Genomic DNA, 21,481 nt, shown 5'->3' with positions numbered 1-21,481 from the left:
CCGATATATACGTACAGATGATGCTCGTTGCAGAAATGATAAAGGCGCATCGATGTCACGTTCGTACCATTCATTTTCAATTTTACATAAGGTGTAAAAATGGAACAGAAATAAAAACTAAGAGAAAAGAATCAGCATAGACGTCCATAAGACTACGCTGTTCCTAGTAAAAAGACCTTACCTTAAGGTATGTATAATCGTGCGAACCGTGTGAGTCAGAGTCACAGTCGGTTGTTTACCTTTCTTTCACTATAATTTATAATCGCAGACAGTAATAGGATAGTTACAAGAACTTGCAACAAAAGAGACGATTTTAGATATGTAAAAGTTACTTAAAGTCCTTCATCTCCAAGATGCCTATCAAATTTATGACTAATCGACATGACATTTAGTAGAAATGAGGGAAGAGTATATATATATTTCTTGAAAATATGTATTATTACAGTATTATTACAAGATATATCCTCTGAAATTTTAAGCTTTCTTTCTTTTTTTTTTTTAGGAACAACAACAAAGTAGTTAGTTATACAAGATTATTAGAATAAAGGATATTAGTATATCCAATATCAGATAAAATTCTTTTAAACATCAACAGATTCTTTGGACCATAAAGTGGCGAATTTGTAAACATTTTTCATACCATTATACCTGATCTATCAAGAATATAACACGTTTCCAAGTTTTCCATTTCATCTTCCACTTCTTTGATCATCTAATCCAATGATATTAAACGAATAAATAAACGGCGGAACATGAAAAAACAGGAAAACAGACAAGCCGACGATCCGACGATCTTGTTGACCTGTCTTCGGGGAGAGTGCGAAAGAAATTAGCCAAACGCCAATGACGATGATGATTGACGCGATCCCCGCTCTGTTCAATGCCACTTGCAGAGCACTGAATTCTACTTGTACACGGAGAAGAGAGGGAGTAAGTACCTCTCGGTCGGCGGCTATATAGCCAGCTACAAGACTGATCGTTTCAGTTACGAACTCTTCAGGTCAGGATTTGTCCAGTTTCCTCCTTTTCCTCCTATATATCGATCGTTTCAGACTAGCCTGACTCTGTTACAGTTCTTGTAAGATTTTTGTCATTTGACTCGCGCGATGTCGACGAAGAACAGAGTCCACGTGTTCGACCCTCGTCCGTGAAAATCGTAGTCTTTCGAATCAGATCGAGTGAAAAATCGCCAACGTCGAGGTAAACACGTACAGGACCATGTGTTCGGCAACGTAAGCAGTAAAATTCGCGATTTTTTCTTGCGAAACGAACCACCGAAGCGAGATTGGTGGTGACTTGAACGAAAGCAAAACGATCTCGCTGCCAATAGCGATAATCGGTCGCTTTTTCGTTCAAATCGATCGATTAATTTATGATTTCCGAGAAAATGCCACCGCAAGAGAAATTTGGAACTTCCGTTCATTTGAACGACCGCGAGAATAACGCGGTGACATGTTGTAACTCGATGAACCCTCAAACGCGAGAAGCGGACAGGAGTGTCAAAGAAGAGACGAAAGACATAGATTTCGACGAATTGTTGCCGTACGTCGGGGACTTTGGTCTTTATCAGAAGATCCTGTTTATTCTGATGATCCCTTTTGCCTCGTTCGTCGCATGGGTCTACTTCTCGCAGATCTTCATCACGCTGATACCGGATGATCACTGGTGCTGGGTACCGGAACTGCAGAATCTCACAGCGAGCGAAAGGTGCGTAAAACATCGTACTCTCTTGCAAAATAGGGTCGAATTAAAAAATTAAGATTGAAATGTGCAAGTAAGTGCTTGCATACTTTCGCTTGAATTTAGATCTTAGTCGCACCTTTAGATCTTATCGTCGTTGTTTGTTTTAACATAAGCGTTGATAAGTCGAAGCGCGCGAATCAAGAAATGTTGTTTATCGGATAGAAATAGACGACAGAAAGGAACGAAGAACTAAGATAAATTAACGATAAAAGATTAATTTCTTTTGTAAAAATCCATCGATATGAAAAGTTTGTAAACAAAAGAAAAAAAAAATCAATAGTCCGTTACAGTTGATCTATCCTTAATGCTATTGTTTAATTCGTTTCAAGTGGGTCAGTAGCTATTTGTTCGATGATTTGATAATTCTTTGTCATACAGATAAAAGCTAAGATCAATAATGGTGAAAATTGATTCGTTCCATCGTGTCGGCTCTAATATTGACTTCGTTTACTGAACAGAGAAATAGTCTTGTAAAAATGCACATTGATAGAAGAATCCACTAACTGAATTTATTTTCCGAAACGTTTTATCGTTTACAAAGGCAGATAGAATTATAAAGATTCAAGTTCATCGATCACTGTGCTCGATAAATTAAAAGCAAAGTTTAATACAGTTCTTTGTAAAGCAAAATTAGATTCAAGACTATATTTGAGATTTCTCTCGTATCATTCCAGTGCATATTTCCGTTTATGATCTGATCGCTCCATCAGATAAAAGTATTTGTACCTCTTGTAAATGTACATAAGAATCCAAGGCGACTGAGTCGGGATCTTTCTATTGTTCGCAACATATAATTAGGGAAATGCAGGGTCTTGTCGCTTTTATGAATTACGTGTAAAACGTTGATTCATTCTACTGTACGTTGTACAGTGTCTGTCACGGTATTTATCTACCTTGCACGAGAAATTAGTACTTTCTCGACGACTAGGCGATCGTTTTTCTTTTGTTAACTATTTCGTTTTCGTGCAGGAGAAGGAAATCCTCAGTTTCGTTTCTATCGAAAACACTCTAACGAGTCGTGTACGGCTTTATCGTTTACGGGCAGAGATTTTTGTCATACGATAGATCAGTAATTGCAACACTTTTTTCTACTAAAGAATTTTGAAAAAAAAAAATTTATGCCTCGAGTAGAGACGGTCATAAGTATTTATGAATTTTTATTTCACGTAGTACTCTTATGTCTTTCTCTATTTTTTAAATCAATGCGTATAAAACCAAAGATTTATTTATATGGCGTAATTTCCTTCATTTTCACATTTTTTTTATCGATGGGAACAAAATTGAATAATTTCCGCTACGAGTTTATTCTTGCAATAATTTTTCTTTTCTTTTTTTTTTTTTGTTATCAACGAAAACACCAAGAAATAATTTGTATTATAAATTTAATTATAGAAGTAGATTTTTTCATAGAACAATTTGCGCCTTGTTAATGTTACCAAAGTGACGACGATGGAGTATAAAAGATTAAAATACTGAAATCGATAACTTACAGAAGATTTCACATTATATAATTTGGAAATCTAACGAGATTAGTAGTAGAAATGAAAACGCAAAAGCCGTAAACAATGCTGAGGAAAAATGTATCCGCATTACATTCACCTCGAAATACTTGTTCGCATCGATTAAGACAAGATGCCGGTGACGAAGGATTATTATCATCATCGATGTTTAATATATGTGCTTCGTGATTCAAGGACGGATCGCTACGCGTACACTGCACAGGCGCCTCGATGCTCACGATGAATGCTTTTTACGTGAGCGTATCGTTCAATTACCGATAAAAGCACGGTCGCTGACTCTCTTTCTCTCTGCTCTTCTTCCTCTTTCCCTTAAAATCATACTTAAAGACGAGGAAGTTGGAAGGTTCGTTAAATTTTATCGCGATAACCATTCGCATTTAATTGGAAAGAAAGCCACGAATTGTTCGTCTGATATCAAAATAGGATAAAAATTCAACCTCTGACAGGAATTAAGCTTCTGTTCCCTGAAATTACTCTCGCATTTCCGAAACAAATCTGCAAATTCTCCACGTTGGATCTTCACTATTTGAAGATAAATTAAAAATTGAAACATTGACTGCTTCAAAGAAATTAGCCCGAACGAGATATAACTCGTTCATCGTCGTTCTCGCGCGAAGTAAATATGCAGTTTCTCAATCGTTGTGAGATTCCAACGACGTTAATTCTGTCGAAACGGCGACGCGCGACGATCGCACATTCTGTTCCTCGCGAGTGCTTACAAATCGCGACGATATCGAGCGTAAAGACTAAGCGCAAAAATGGAGAACACTCGGCGGGGAATTGGAAATGCTCGATGACGAAAGGTATTTCAAGGTGTAATTACATCCGCATCCAATTGGATCGCACCTTCGTTCGGTTACCACTTGTTAGGTCAACAACCTTCGATGTTATTCAAATAATGCAACGGCTGGAGCAGCCGGTAGCGAGTCGTAAAAGTTTCAATAAAACACGTTTCCTGCGAGTGAACGTATGTTAAGACTTACGCCGAGTTTTATTTCGCTACGCCGTTTACCAGTTCGAAACGATCGATTGCATAATGGTAGCCGTTTCTTTCATCTCGGATGCACGATCGTAAACGGTGACAACGATCCAGTTTGTTCCTGGTTGTGTTAATTTCCACGCGAACTTTGTAAACATTATACGTCGCGACGCTCTCGTTAACGCGTCATTCCTCCAACTCGAAGGTCTTGCGATTTTTACGAGAACCACTTCGGTGGTCCGTTTTCTGTGTAAAATTGGTTACAGGCATCAGGGGATTTCGTCGTAATCGGTAGATTATTTATTAAGAATCTATAGCTCTTAAGAATTTCTTTCTACAGATTTAGAGATTAGAAGTTTCATTAACGCGTCATCGTGTCTTTAACTCGGAGATCTTGTGATTTTTGCAAAACGGCTGACTCTTTTTTCGTGTAAATTGGTCATGAGACTTACGAGCATCGTTGTAAATAAAAGATTAGTAATATTTCGTAGTTTCGAGATAGTACATAGACATTTTAGTGCCTAAACGCGCAATTTTTAGTTCGCTTTTCATTCGCATGAAACAGATCGATGTCTCAACACTCTCCTTTAGTTCTACGGATCATCTTTCGACCAGCTTTTCTTGGCCTACCGTTTCCTAACGCTGTCCTAATACTATCGTCTTGCTGAGATCCTTTTTCTGATTTTATCTTCTACTTATTTTATTATAAATCCGACGTTTCATCCACATCGTATGCTTTACAGCGTAAAATCCGCTACAGCGTTCCAACAAATGTAACCAGTAGATGCTCTAATACTCAAACGCACCTGTGCGTATCTTTGCATATTTGCTAAAAAAAAAAAGATGAATCTTACGTTACATTTTCAATATGCGTAATAAGCCGAAAATTTCTCTGATGCTAATCCTTAGTAACAAAAGGATGGCATCATTGTATGCACGAAAATAGCATTTGGCAATCTTTAGGAACATAATACGTGGATATATATGTAGTTGCCAAATTAACCTTCGCAGTGTTCAAAGTGAACGGCTAGAAACGATTGCTTTTTGCCATACGCGCATGGTTCGATTGCACCATAATTCGTTATTAAGACGTTTCGAGAGAGGCAAAGGATGTGGTGTCGCAACGTGTTGCGCTCGCACAATGCTCCCTGGATAAAATTCCCGGAGCGCGTATTATCGCGCACGCCGCGCGAACGCGTTGAACCTTCGCGCAAACAATGAGAGCGTGAACGCGAAAAAATAGCGTTGAGCACGTAACATTCGGCCTGATATCGTTGATTGGCCGCGAATCGTCAACGTGCACGGGACAGTTTTACGTAAAGACATTCGACCCGTACAATTATGTTAAGACGTCGACCATAGAACGTACTACGTTGATGCAATTAAAATTTCAATGAAACTGGAGAACGCGCTAACAACTGCGTCGTGAACGTTTCAACAACCTAGTCGCCCCATTGTTGACCATAACGTACAAATACTTTTGTTTAAGAGCTGCTCGTTAGTGTTTACCGCATCCAGCGATTAAGTGGCGAACAAATTACGTTCAAAGGGTATAGAGCTCGTTCTCGATTAAAATTCTTGTAACTTTTTAATGGTATTAGAAATTATAACTCGAACGTATGTACACGACTGGTCAGAAGTATCAGGGCATCCGCGGATATTTAGTATAAATCGAATATGTCTTCTATTGCTCTTACTTTCTACTTATTTTATTATCGATTCGTTCCATTCCGTTTACGTTATAATACGCAGCCTGCGGACTTTTTACGCGTATTTTTGAGAATATAAAGAAAGCGAAACGAAAAACTAGAAGCTGGGTAGAAAATTGTTTTACCTCGAACAAACGTTATAAAACGCGCTACTTTCCGATGTTTGATATATTTCGTCGTATCACGCGTATACTTTGCAATGTTGCACTTTCAGATTTTTTAGAAATGCATAAAAGTTCCGCGACCTAATATCGTACGTGCTTAAAAATAAATTCGATGATATTAAATATCAGATTATAGAATCAGAAATGAAAAGTTCTGCAACGATGGAATGGGTAAATAATTGTCGATTAGACGAAAGACAATAGCAAGCAACGATATAGCGGATTAATTAATGGAAGATTTCTTCCTTTGAGCAAACAAAAATAGAACTTAACGAACTCAGTAATTGATAAATGATTACGTATAGGATAAGTGCATTTTCCAACTATGAGTCATAGAACGAGAGTCTCGGCATAATTAACGTTTAGTTTAGCCTAGGTAGGATCTTAGCTTTGGAGTAAATAAGTATAGTAGTAGCAAAAAGTCGATAGGATTGTTAAGGATGTGACTAATCCTGATTGGCTGGTCAGTTACCATCTGAATCTACTTCGAACGAAGCGATCGTTCGCTAGTATACTTTTCGAATCATTTTCAGCTATTTTATGGGCGAGCATTCGTTTCTTTCGCGCATGTCACGTATCATTCGCTCATTATCTCGTTTCTGAAAGCTTTTACCGGCGAATGAAAAATGTAACGTACACTTGCATAATGCGTTCGAAGTGTTCGTTCAATTTTCATGTAAAGGTCAGGCGATACGCGTGATTAGTCGCGATGCTACGAGATGTGATTAGATGCGAATATCAATATCTTGTAAGTACCTTTCCACGACTATGATAATCATCGATCATTAAGAATTTTGCAAATCGATGCAATTAATCGGTGATCTTGCGAGAAGAAATGTCGATATTACGATAATAACGTTAACGATAGTACGTTAATTACGACTAGTACCGTTACTGTTACATTGTTTCATAATTAGTATAAGTTCAATATAGTCAACGACTCCTTCGTAAGCATCCGTGCAAGTCTTATTTATTATTATGCTCACCTTCTATTGGAAAGTTCTTGCCTTGCTCAACGAGTCTTTTTGATTTTTTTCCTGTGCAACTTCCGTGTGTTACCAATTTTTATGCTATGTACGTGTTTGTAGGAGAACTTTCTCTAAGGCGCGAAGTTTTCTTTCGACGATTCAACGATCGAAGATCAAAGAGAGCCAATGTTCTCTCTTTCGATAAAGTACGTGATGATAGTCATTGTCAAAATTATTCATACATTTATCTGGTTGATGACAATATAGCAGATTATAGAGCAAGCCTAATGAAAGTTTTATTATTTATTTGGCATATAATAATACGGTATGGTGTATAATAATAATAATCTTTATCATTGAATCACGCCATTAATTCATAATTTCATTGGAAAACAATGGAAATTCACGAAGCTTTCGAAATAGATTTCAAAGTGTCATATTGTAATAATGTAAACATTGACAGTATTATCTAGTTGTGAATAGGGTTGATTTGATTCAGACAGCGTCAGTCATCATGACATCGACTTCCTATTTCGTTATGTAACGTTCATCGGAATAACAAATGTAATTACCATCACCGAATTATCTTAATCACATTCGTTATTAATGAATAAGTGTTTTCGACATACGTCGGAGGTCGCAAATCATGGATCATCTTTCTTTAACATGTGTTTCGATTTTAGATCCGATCCAATTCCTTCACAGAACTTCTTTTCCTTTAATTTACCTAATTTAATAATTCCTTAAAATTTTACATTTCTCATTGCATTGTTTATTTTACATTCTACAAACTCGTACAAACACAACGCGACAAATTCACACGATAAAAGCGTTGATGCTAACCACGAGATAATACTAGGATAATGCTCGACAATAATAATCAAAAAGAATTATGAAAAATACATTAAGTCGCAAAGACAGATTAACGTACATCCAGTTACGATTGAAAATAACTTTCTTCGCTTTGAATAAAATTCCAATCAAGTACGTTTTATCAGACGTTTTAACAATCAATGCAGTATTATTAACTCAACAAATATTCGAGATTCTCAATGTTTTTTGTCGAGTCTCAAATAGAACGTTAATCACTCGCTTGTCGGAATGTCCATCGGCATCGAAGACCGTGAACCAATCTACGTTATCTTCTCCTTCGTTTCAGGCTGTCGTTAGCGATACCAGTCAACCGCGAAGGTTACTCGAGATGCAGCATGTACGATGTAAATTACACGGAGATTTTGCTAAATGGAAGCCACGTGCCGGACCCATCGTGGCCAACGAAAGATTGCCAACAAGGATGGGAATTTAATTACACCACCGTCCCTTATGCGTCTGTGGCATCCGAGGTGAGACACGAAACGTTCGACCTGTAATTTTCTGCTTTTTGATTACTTTGTCTGTTCCTATCAATTAATCCCTTTACACTGTGTATATCGTATTCGATTATTTGTATGACCTACTTCGATAAAAGATAAGCGTAGTGTGAAATTTTTGGAAAGAAAGAAAAACGATGGAAAGGGTCGAATAAACGTTTGTGAAAAGATCAATAGTTCGGAAGTGGGAAAACTAACAATGTTGATTTCCAAAGAGGAAAATTATAGTACGTAACAGAATTACTAGTACATAATGCAGTAGTAATTAGTGCGTGTAGTGAAATTACAGAGTACGTTCTAAATTCAAGCGTTGTACTGCCAAATATGATACAATCGAATAAGAATTTCTAAAAATGTTTAAAAAAAAAAAAAATGCACAAAAAATGCCGAGTTGTGAAAATTGGTAAAACCAGGTTGCGATAAAACTGAAATTGAAAATACCGGATTGAAAAGAAATCTTAATAAAAAGCTATAACGAACAATAACATGAACACGTAGATTTGTTCGACATAAACTCAGAAAATATCCATTTGTAAACGTTCTGAAAGACTTTTTGCTCCAGTGGATTTCCATGAGCTTCGCGTTGCTCGACAGGAGGAGAATTGTTCCTCGAGGGGTAGCAAGCATCCGGAAGAAGGATGCGAGAACGCGCAAGGTCTTAAGTTTCTCCTTCTTTTTTCCTCAAAAGGAAAGAGAAAAGGACAGAGGCGTGTGTCATTAGAAATTTCGAAACTTTGTTCGAAAATTCTTTTAATCGAGGCGTTGAAGTTGCTATAAAATTCCTATGATGCTGGTGGTGATCAGAAGTAAATCATTCGACTGTAGTTTTCTGTTGCAGCTGGGATGGGTTTGTCAGTACGATGCACTGCCAACCATAGCTCAAAGTATCTTCTTCATCGGCGCTATCTTTGGAGGATTAATTTTTGGATGGATCGCTGATCAATATGGAAGAATACCAGCTTTGATCGGAGCCAATTTAATGGGGTTTCTCGCCGGGGTGGCTACTGCGTTCACGGTTAGCTTCTGGCAGTTCACTTTGTGCCGTTTCTTCGTTGGATTCGCCTTCGATAATTGCTTCACTATGATGTACATATTAGGTAATCGTTTTTCAATTACTTCTTTTTTGCCTTCGACTTGAGTTTGAAAGATGCACAGTGGCTACAAAAAGTACCTTACCAGGTATGTAAATATGAAACCGGAATTTTTGTACAGAAAATAATGTTTATCGTACGAAAATGATTAAAAATATTTTATTCGTAGTATTGCTCATCGCTAGCTATATAAAAATGTATGACGCAGTTTAGCGATAACTACATTATCAGCTAGGGCCGTCTATAGGCAAATTCCGGTTTCATACTTACAGACCTGATATTTCCCAATGAAGCGTCTTTCTTCCTTTTTTAAATCAGGTATCACGTTTCATTTTGATAGTATCAATTATTTATAATCATGTATGAAAGTATTACGAATGATATGAAAGCTAATATCTTAATCTTAGACTTAGTCTTATCTTAAGACTTAGTCTTAATTAATTGGTATATATATATATATATATATATATAAATGCTGTTCTAAATACAATGGTGTACAGTTACCTTTTGTAATTACTGTAAGCAGAAAGATCTTCAAGTTTAAATTACAAAGTAATCTCTACAACACACTGTAAAACTGTTGTTATGCTTGATTTACGACTGACCTTTCTACAAGTATATGAATTTTGCAACAGAACTCATGTTGCCATGCAACAATTCAAATGCAATTGAAAATCGTTCAAAGTTACGAAGGTACTGAAATACATATGAATATACATGAGGTCATAAATTTTTACTTTTTAACCGCAGCGTTTATATCAAAGATAGATAGATAGATAGATAGATAGATAGATAGATAGATAGATAGAGAGAGAGAGAAGTTAATTTTCCTATTTTCTAAGAATTATATAAGATAAAAATATCAAATTTTAAGATATTTAGATTTATATATACCACTGAACATTTATAATATCTAGAAGTAGTTACTTCGAAAATCATTTTCAATACCTATATTTTCCCTCTATACTCGCAATCAATTATAATTTTGTTTTCTCTCTTAACGAGACAATATTCTCATTACAGAGTGTTAGTTGTTCAAAATTGCATTTCATTTCTAGACAACTATAGTATACCAGGGTTCTCATAAATTTTCACTTCCCAACAGAAAGCGAAGGTAACCAATGAATGGTTTTACAATGAACGCTTCCACAACTATAAATCCATGTATATATATACATACATACATGTATATGGTGTTAATTAAAATGAACGTTTGTTGTGAGCTAACATCTTCTTCTAACAAACTTATTTAAAATACTTAAAAATATCACATAACATTTTAAATATCCCATTGAAAATTCTAATAAATTGTTTAATATATGATCGATACAATTCATACTGAATTCATTGTCTGATATTTATAATACAGACAATTTATAATACAAAATTTTATTATAGCTCTACATGAACAAATTTCGAATATAATATTGTAGAAATATATTTTCCAGTTATTGTTCTAATATCATCATGTAATATTTTAAATAGAAAATACCGAAGAGATAATCTAGACTAGTCTCTGTCTTGAAAGATATTTTATACCCTGAAAGGGTTGAAGTACAACGTTAATACCCAAAAGAAAACGTTGATTGAAACTATTACGATGAAACTATAAGCACGCATAAACGTCACGCCGATCTAACGTAACTTTAACGGTAGACAGTTCATCAGACGAGTCATTGAAACGGGTTTTCTTGATCGAATAGCAAGTTTGTCGTGCTGACAGCATTCCAATTGTGAAAATCGAGACCAACGAAACTCAGGTGACGTGCATTAACCGTGACTCGATGACTCAAGCCGAGGTTGGAAAAATTTACAATTTGTTCGACAAAACTAGGCCAAGTTGACGAGATTCGTGAGCAGGTGGCTGGTTCGTTAATGATTTGACGTTCGAATTTTCTAATTATCAAGGTCGATTAAACGATCGATCACGAATATTCGACGGGAATGTTGAGAAAGAAGGCACGATCTGTACGAATGTAGATCGTATTTTAATCAATGACTTGAGAAAGTAAGATATTGATTGAAACTAAGATAAATGATGCTAATTCGTTTCGAGCGCGTAATAAATTACATCATCGGATTCATTGATTTGCAAATAATTCTATGTTCGGTTCCGTATCGAGCGTAGCGAAGATAAAATGAAAGAGACGTGATTGTCCGAGGATTTCGCAACCAGAGGAAAATCGATAGGAATAAGGAAATCTTTAATTGTAGAAAATGCATAGAAAATACTGTGGAAAATATCATATATATTTTACTAGAAACATTTTTGTACTTCTTTTTAAATGTTGAAACTTTAAAGCTTTAGAAGCTTTACGTATTAGTATACGTATTCGTACTGACTTCGAAATTCATAAGAAATTTCTCTAGATAGATGTGAATTTTTTGTATTGTTTCGTAAAGTTCGTTTATATCATTTATAACAGATTTTGTTTTTATTTATATTAATGTTAATTTTATATTAATAAAAAACACTGAAATTTTGAAATGAAGCTCCAGTAGTAAGTAACTGTCAGTAATATACTCAGTATCATCGAATTTCTTTCTTCTTTATGTTTCATATTATTATTAAAATTTTCTAATAAACATTCAAATATCCTATAGAATATTTCAAATATTTTTTTACGTTTTATTTGTAGTCATATTTTCTATATATTTATTATCGACAAAGTTTGAGTTGGTTCTTTAAATTCCTATTCAACATTCCAACTAACCATTCGATATCAATAACACGTGCCTTTCTTCCCGCCACGATTTATAACTTATTCAAGCAGAAACTCACTCGACCAGCTCGTTGAAAGCATAGAATTCGATCAATTTCATGCAACTCACATACAAACTGTAGATAATCCTAACAGTGGGAGGAAAATATGCAACGAGACTGCAAAGCGTGTAAACATAGTAGTTTATAAAAGCATTTACACATTTAACACAGAAAAATTTTATGTATGTACAATATGTGTTATATAAAACATTCTGAAATTTCATTAGCATTCTACTGGTTATATTGGTAAAGTTTGAAGCATTTCTGAAGATGCACATAGAAGTTACGAGATATTTAATGCAAACATTTATTTAGTACAAATATACAGCATGAACAATCATCCTAAACATGTAATGAATGTTTATCAAATATCGAGATTTATTAACATAATAAATGTTCGATTATTTTTATAATTAAATATTTTTGTGATCACTGCGAAATATATATTTACGCTAAATAATTTTGTATCTTCTATATTAATTTTCAAATTTACTTAATTCAGACTCTGCATTATGATAACCGTATGAATAATTCTGACATAATATTCGATATAATTATTATACGATCTAATTACGATCCTAATGAAATTCCGATATATCTATGAATATATAACAAAAATATAATAATCCTTTGTTGTACTAATTATGATACCATAATATATAATAAATATGTATAAATAAAAAATATCTATAAATGCTAAGATAGCTTTACGAGCCACTGTAGCTAACAGGCGAGAAGGAAGAGACGAAAGAAAAGAAAGAAGAGAACGAACGTTAATCAGTTTCGAAACGTTAACAACGTCCTTGCGTTGGACGGTGCTCGCGTTTCTCCATCGGTCGCATTGCGAACACGCGAGATATCGGTCAGATTATTATTATTAATACGATCGTCTGTAATTTATCTTTGCTAACCGTGCCACACGGAATCTTCGTTTACAGTAAATGAGTCGTAGCTTTTGATCGAACGGTAACACGATATGAAATTGCAGGGTGACGGAAACAGCTGGGAGGAAAGCGAATACTTTTTCTGCGCGAATAATGTAACGTCGAAGGCAATAAACCTTGAGAGGCGAAGTAATGAAACGAGTGGTCTCAGAGAAGCTTCTTTACATCTTCTTTTCCTTTCTGTATCCTTTCTATGAGAATAATATCTCTTCTTCAGATCTCCTCGCCCTATCTACGTCTTGTAAAGGGAATAATCTTAATGGCAATATAAACCGAATGATACGTATATTTAAAAAACGATATTTTGTTAGTTTTATGAACATTGATTTTTATAACGCGAGGTTCTTCTACTTTTATTTTCTATTAAGTTAATGATACATATATTTTAGAATGAGTGTCGCAATGGTGATAATGATGATTTGCGAAAGAAGATGTTGAAATTACAGACAGCATAAATAATATTTAGATTTCATGGAAGTTAATTTTTGTAATGCCAGGTTCTTCTATTCTTATTTTTCATTAAATTTCTATATAGGGAAGTATTAAACGTTTGGATATAATCTGCAAATTACTTGCGTTCGTGGGTATTAGGATACTTGATGGTCTCGTACCGAAGCTGATAACTGACCCAGATTTTCAGGAAAGCGATTAATAGCTTAAAATGTTGTATTCGTGCGAGATAATAATCCAAAATGTAGTCAGAGTTTTAAAGCATTATTTGTTAGAATTATAAGAAAACGATGAATTAAAAGTTATGTATAGCATACTTTATATATATATGTAAGAAATCCGGAGCGTATTGAGAAAATTTAGGGTGAATTACAGGAAATTCCGAGAAGTCTGCTGAAAATATCTGACTTGCGGAATTGTCCTATAACTATTTTATTTAATAAAAATTAATTCAGGTAATTTTTCGTAACATCAACTTTGCTAAAAGGAGCTGTGTATATTTTTAACGATTAGAGAACAGAAATATCTGAAACTCATGATTTAAACGAACGTTCGTCATTTTGGTTTATTATGAATTATAAATTGGTTCATTATCAAGCATGAAAAGTAAAATCCAGTGGTACGAAGTGATTTTAAATAAGTAAGCGACTTCCATGGTAAACATTGTTCGAGCATCACAATTATAATAAGGCAAAAAAAGAAAGAAAAACAACAGAGCGGCAATTATAACGAAGCCACTAGTTACAACTAATTGAAGGTGATTCCGGATTAGAAGCAAGCCACTATTAAGTGGCTAACACGGTTGCTTCATTAAGAGCAATTACTCCCTATTTTACGTCAACTACAAATAGACGTTGTTCACTATGATATATTTCCACGTGTTTACCGCATCCTGTCCTGTTATACGATTAAAGAATTACAACCTTGCGTTTCTAATTTATTGGACGTATACGCACCAGATATTAATTTCGTCTACGCATTCGTGAAATTGCGAGATTTATTCATCGCGAAGGTCAGTTCAATTGTCCAAGATAACTTCTCATCGTTTTAATCTGTTTTCTTGTACGAAAATAGAGTAATATTTACTTGTCATCGATATGTTCGTTCAGGAAGACAATTACTTTCATCGAATTAGGCTCGACTTTCCGTAGAGAATGTTCGTTTCGATATAAATATGTATCTCAGGCTTGTATCTCTTATATGTATCTCTTTCAGTAACTATCATAAATAGTTTAACGAGGTAACACGGTAATCTAACGATGCCTCTGTTTCTTCGCAGTTGATTTATTGTTAGTTACGCGTGATTTTACCTTTTGTATCTTTAAGAAATATAATTCGTAAATAGAAACATATTCTTCTCGATAAGCATCGAAATACTTACAAATTTTTCTTCTTCATATCGCGTTAGGTTGCCCCAAAAGTTTCTTTCGTTTTATATTATTTTATCGAACTACGTATGATCTATTTTGTCCCAATGAATATAATTCAATAAAATAATTTCTTTCACAAATGATTCTTCTAAATATTATATTTTTTATTCCAGTATTAGAATACGTTGGACCAAAATGGAGGACATTCGTGGCGAACATGTCGATCGCGATATTCTTCACGTTTGCAACTTGCATTCTACCCTGGATCGCCTATTATTTAGCCGACTGGAGGATGACCTGCATTGTCACCTCGGTTCCTCTTGTTCTAGCCATAGCGACGCCATGGTTGATACCGGAAAGCGCCCGATGGCTGGTCAGCCAAGGTCAGATAGACAGGGCCATTAAAATCCTTGGTAAATTCGAGCGAATAAACGGCACCAAGGTGCCTGATGACATCTATAAACGATTCCGGGTAAAGAAATCGATTATCGTAAAGCAATCTCTTCCGTATTTTGTACTTTTACGATCTTTCCTACTTTATGCGCGTTCTATAAATACCGATTTATATGCGTTTAAGTATATAATCATTTTCTTTGAATATGCATCCTAATTGAATCTTTTATGTAATTGAAAATTTGTTTACAACCTAGTAGTTTTATATCGTACTTAGCGCCTAATTTTCCAGCGATAAATTTCTGTTAATTTCTGTGTTATTTATTGAATTTGTATATTGTATTTTTTTATAAATAGATGAAACACTTAAAAACTGCTCAGACTATGAATAGATCATGGCAATATTAACATTAATGTACGATATAAGGAGATAATTAATTTTCAAAGGTTTGTCGTTTTACAAAGTAAAGTGCAAAAATTTGCGAACGTTCAAGTAAACGATTTAGAAAGGATCGTCTCATACAAATATAATATAAACTTTCTTCCGAATCTTATCGTAATTTTTATACACATAACAGATTCACATAAATTTGTAAGAAAAACAAACAAACGACATTAACAAGTTAAAAATTTGCTAATAACAGGAAACCTGTGCCAGAATCTGCAAAGAGGAGGAAGCAGACAAAACGTACTCCGTGTTGGATCTATTTAGAACGCCACGACTACGAAATATCACGATTCTATTTATTGTTATTTGGTTTGTATCGCTATTAAACAGATATGAAATAGATTGACGTAAAATCGGGATTGTATCTTGTAAAAATCTCACGAATAGTTTTGTATCTTTAGTCTAAAAATACTTCATTTCTGAAGCAAGGAATTTGCTTCTCACATGAAATATGATAGCGTGCTTTCCTTTATCATATGAAATTGTTTTACGAAATATAGGATGGCGATTTCTTTAGTGTTCGATGGTCACGTACGAAACGTGGATAATTTAGGTCTGGACGTGTTCGTTACGTTTACGATTGCTGCAGCAACCGAGCTGCCTGCTGACACGTTCCTCACGCTCGTTCTCGATCGATGGGGCAGAAGATGGCTGGCGTGTGGTTCCCTCGTCATTTCCGGTATCTTCAGCATCTGGGCTTCTGCCGTTTCCAATAGTTCGTATATTTCGTTTTTACATATTCAACCTTCTATATTACTGATCAGTCTTCTAAACAACCTACAATATCAAGCTAAAAATAGGGTAAGTCGATAATTTTGACTTAATCAGACAAATATTTTTCATTCGTATAACATTGTGCTTTTTGAGAGGAAGAAAATGTATATTTTGGAATATTTATAAAACGCAAATGCTTGTATTAACTATTGTAGGCAATTAGACAAATCCAATCACAGACAGATAAAATAATTTCTTTCCTTTTTATTTCTTAAAATTTTCTCAAAATTTTTCATGAAAAATTAGAATTAGAAACTAATGCTGAAATTTTCTTTTCAGGTATATATACGGCCTCTTTGGCAATTCTCGGTCGATTTTGGATAAACATTTCGTACAATATCGGCCTCCAATATGCGGCTGAAGTATTACCAACTGTGGTTAGAGCTCAGGGTGTAGCTTTGATACACATAATGGGATACGTTGCTAGTATTCTCGCACCGTTCGTAGTGTATCTCAATGTTGTTTCGTCGTTCCTGCCTCTTCTTGTGCTGGGCACACTCGGAATCATGGGCGGTCTTCTGACTCTCTTTTTGCCGGAAACGTTGAATAAGGATCTTCCGCAGACGCTGCAGGACGGCGAGGATTTCGGAAAAGATCAGAAGATGTGGGATGTACCTTGTATCGGAAGGTAAAATCACATAAAGGAATTTTCAGTCTCCTTTTTTTAAAGATATTCGCAGGTCTTCAAGCTCCGAGTTCAAGATTCTCAAGCATTCTATTAGACATACATCTTCATATGCTTTTGTATTATTTTCTTCTTAAAATTTTTTTAAGTCTCTCAGAAGAAAATTGGACTATCTTCTTTCTTCAAATGTTTTTTAAATCTTTTGAACAGAAGAGAAGGATCGAGTTGGGAAGTTACTCAAATCTTTAAGCGATTGGATTCGATATATTTAAACGCAATGTTTTGACAGGAAACGCGAGGACGAGGAGACACCACCGGTCGCCATGTTCCGATCATTTTCTAGATGCAGCGCGAGGAACTCGATGAGAGCGTCGCTTCGCGGTGAACCTTTAAGGAGTAGCATGCTACGGAGATCGAGTATAAAATCGAGGAAAAGCGAAAACTCGATCACAGAGGTTGAAAGGCTGTAGCGAAACGTTCACCACGAAGTACAATATTTGTCACGTTGATCTCGAGCAAAGAATCTTTAGTCTTCCAAAAGCGTGCAATACATGTATTAGATTAAGACAAGTTACTGAATCCAGAAATCTTAAATTCCACCGTCATGAATATTCATTATCACAAAACTGCGGATTTTTATGCAATTATGGGTGATTCGAAGATAACGAAAATTCATAGAATGCATATGGCGCAAAAATATGTAAAATATCCAAAATACAGTACTATCGATGATATTTGATAGATAGAAACAAACTTGTGCCCAAGTCCTTTCAATTGTATTATTGTATCCACGAAAATATGAATTTGCATAAAGATCCGCGATCCAATTGTCATTATAATTTTTCATCAACAATGATTGACTAAAAATTCAATCATTAGGCGTGCGAATAAAAATTAGAGTAAGAACGTAGGTTAAAATAATTGTTGTAAATCGTAAACTCGTGGATAGTTAATGATAAAAATTAGTACTCTCCTTTGTTATCAAAGTTCCTGAAATTGTTCGTACAAAAGCTCCATCTTATAGAATATGGTGCAATAATCGTTATACTAGCAAAATGATAACATCATAAATATACAGAATATATTAACGAGATGAAAATAACATGGACAACGTGGTGTATGGCCACGAGTTTTGTACATATGTACGTGTAAGTATTTGTAGATCGATTAGAAATCGCCGAGACCTCGAGCGGATGTCACGCGACGAGATAGCGCGATTATTATTACGATGTAAATCGTTCTTAGATGTTTTGTAATAAAACTTGCCAGTAAAACCTTCCCTGGATTCTGCTAATAGTTCTTCACCACTTGTTCCTTAGTCGATCGAATCAACGATATAAATAAGTATGAGATTATCATAGGAAATCTCATTGATATTTTTGTCGACGTCTGCGACATAAAAACGGGGTCTACGTCGAATGCATTGTCCGAAGACATCTGTAGCGTCGTTTCACTTCCTTATAATTTCTTTGAAATTTGGACGACACGTTGCTTAGTATAGATATTATCTGTACAGGATTTATCAATTTTTAGAGAGCCTAGTCTTACCGAGATGAAGATAATCATCTTCAAAGTTGAACGTTTTAACACGTAATCCCACTAGTAAGCCGTTGTAAAAATGATATTTCGATTAATGATGGAAAATCGCTTTTAAAGACGGAAGAATCTTCTTTGAAGGAAAATTTTGGCCCAAAGCTTTCGAATAAAATCAACGTAAAATCTAATATCGGTAATTTCGGCGTTCAACATGCCGTATATTATAACGCCAAGATCACGTTATGTTCATTTCCGAATTGTTCGTTAGCGCGCGTACGTAAAGAGATAATCTTCTAAGAAATTTCTTCCTAGAGATGCTTAGAATCTCTTCTTAGCGAATCTTAGAAATGCGCGAAGAATATTCTAATCTCAGAGTGTTTTACTTTTGAGAAATATCGTCGAGCTACAAATACCTTGGATTCGAATCGCAGCGGATATTCGACGTACGCGTGGGAGTCATTTGTGCCGTTATAGTGAAGAAACATGTTTTTGTTTTTACGGAGGTACAATTCAAGACTAATTGTAGGTGTAACGCGATTTAAGGCTGTAATAAGCGTGGAAAAACCGCTCGCGGTCGGCCAATTACTTTTTCCACTGTCAATTTGTTAATTACGATTGGTTCTGAAAGTTTTTCTACGCGTAACTGCTAAACGAGAATTTTCCCATAGATTCCAAAAATTTCGTACATATACTTTGCCATACCGGCTATCACAAGCAACCAAGAAAACATCGATATCTTAATTTTCGCAACTTCCACACATTCTTGAAATTTTGCCGTTACAGATAAAATACAAAAATTTCGATGTTTCCCATTTCTCAGAGAACTTCTGCTTGCATATGTACGCAGTGTTCAGAAACTCGGTAAATTTAAGGCCAGAAGGATTAAAATCCGACGAAAAGATTACGAGATAATAAACTTCAAAGTCGATTACCACGGAAGTTTATATCGTGTGGAAGATTAAAAGGAATATTCTGACGAGTAATTCAGCGTATAATTCTCCACAAACGTGATATTAATTATTCGTGCCAAAAAGGCAGCTACGAATTGCAAGATATCGCGCGAATTCGATCTCAACGCGCATAGAAACGGTAGCGGCGGAAGAACAAGAGAGGATAACGTCTCAGGTTTAAAAATGCGCTTGTCACACGATTTTTAAAACTCGTTTTTTCGGTATCTAAGGTACACTTACAAACACGATTCTTTTTTTTTTTTTTAATTCGGCGAGCCGCGGAGAGTCGAATACGATTTTCGTACGGGAAGTCACGAAGTTACGACACGTTATACTTTTGCGAACTACTTACTTCCTCCAGTCTTGGTTTTTTCTTTTTTCCTTTTTGAAGCAACACATGGTTCTTCATCGTCTATATCGTTCTCTTGCTGTTCTTCTTCTTCGACGTATTTTCACGTAGGAGACTTAGCCGCCTCGAGTACGTGTTATGATCTTTTATCGTAGACCATCGACGAAATGATTCTTCTCGATACTGTTTAGTAGCACCGTTATGGAAAATTCTTCTCTTTATTCATTTTAATTTCCTTAACAGTCAATGGAATCCGATGCTATACGCACAGCTACGTACGTGCTACTCTATATCATCTCTACTCCATAAATATCGTTCACTGCCCCAATGTTAAGGTTCAATATACGAGAGTTCGCGACCTTTATCGAAGTTATCTGTCGCTAATTAATATTAACGTGATGCAATCCGAAGCGACGAGTAATGAATACGTCCCTCTAGCGTGACGAGTTATCAATCCTACATGTTACGAGACGATTGTACCATTATTCGATGGCATAGGCATGTTGTCGACGATAGACGAGATTAATCTTACTGATTGCAGTCTTGACACAGACACGCACATATGTAAATGGGACGCTTGTAAAGTTTCTATCACGATCGTCGTATTCTTTTTTTGCTTACGTAAAATGTGAAAGGCATTGTAACTCGTTTGCGATCATTGATAGTTTGTTTGGTGAGTGTGCTGTTATGAGTGGAATTAGTAGATGAAAAGGTGATTTAACGTGGCGATTTTTATGGTTGTAAATATTGGCATCTTTTAACGCCGATTTGTATGTTTTTTTAATATTAATATAGAGTGGAATCGATACACCATTACGGGTTAAATATTTCTAATCTTTAAGCTTTAAATAATTACGTTTCAGAGTTACTCGAATGAACTATGTCTTAAAGAATAAAATTCGAGTTCCATTATGCGTTCGTAAAAATTAGATTAAATTTGAGTTATTGCCATTAACGACACTTTGTTACAATAATCATTGTAAATAAAATAAAAAAGTTAAGTAAAACTGGGAACATTATATTTATGTTTGTAATTTTTGAAATTTCTGCGAGACGCACACGTTTCATTGCTAACGAAATAATTAAGTTTATTATAAGATATGAAGGTAAATAGGCTTCGTATTAGCAAGTTAATTTTCAGAAGCTGAATGTAGATATTATTATTTGAATTTCATAAATACCCGATACAACATGTATACATACGTACAACAAAGATTATAAAGTGACACACACTTGCGTGTTCATGAATTTCTAATTGCCTTCTACGAGTTTACGAATCATAATATTGTATAATTACAAATTACACACTTGAATGATAGATTATTTAAATATTC

The 21,481-nt window shown here is 35.1% G+C and overlaps 2 protein-coding genes across 2 annotated transcripts in view; one reads left to right on the top strand and one right to left on the bottom strand.

The window, feature by feature from the left end:
* LOC139989852 (pyrokinin-1 receptor) overlaps positions 1 to 21,481 on the bottom strand; it is a 205,840-nt gene that overhangs the window by 53,693 nt on the left and 130,666 nt on the right. The gene's annotated exons all lie outside the window — the stretch shown is intronic.
* LOC139989851 (organic cation transporter protein-like) lies at positions 639 to 18,590 on the top strand. The gene is made up of 8 exons (XM_072008508.1): positions 639 to 1,707; positions 8,243 to 8,426; positions 9,292 to 9,550; positions 15,246 to 15,544; positions 16,110 to 16,222; positions 16,414 to 16,628; positions 16,967 to 17,315; positions 17,602 to 18,590. The coding sequence occupies exons 1-8, from the start codon at positions 1,373 to 1,375 to the stop codon at positions 17,780 to 17,782; spliced, it is 1,935 nt and encodes a 644-aa protein (XP_071864609.1). The 5' UTR covers positions 639 to 1,372; the 3' UTR covers positions 17,783 to 18,590.

This window comes from Bombus fervidus, chromosome 8 (genome assembly GCF_041682495.2).
Source record: "Bombus fervidus isolate BK054 chromosome 8, iyBomFerv1, whole genome shotgun sequence".
Taxonomy (NCBI): Eukaryota; Metazoa; Arthropoda; class Insecta; order Hymenoptera; family Apidae; genus Bombus; species Bombus fervidus.
This window is presented reverse-complemented; position numbering and strand designations above follow the sequence as displayed.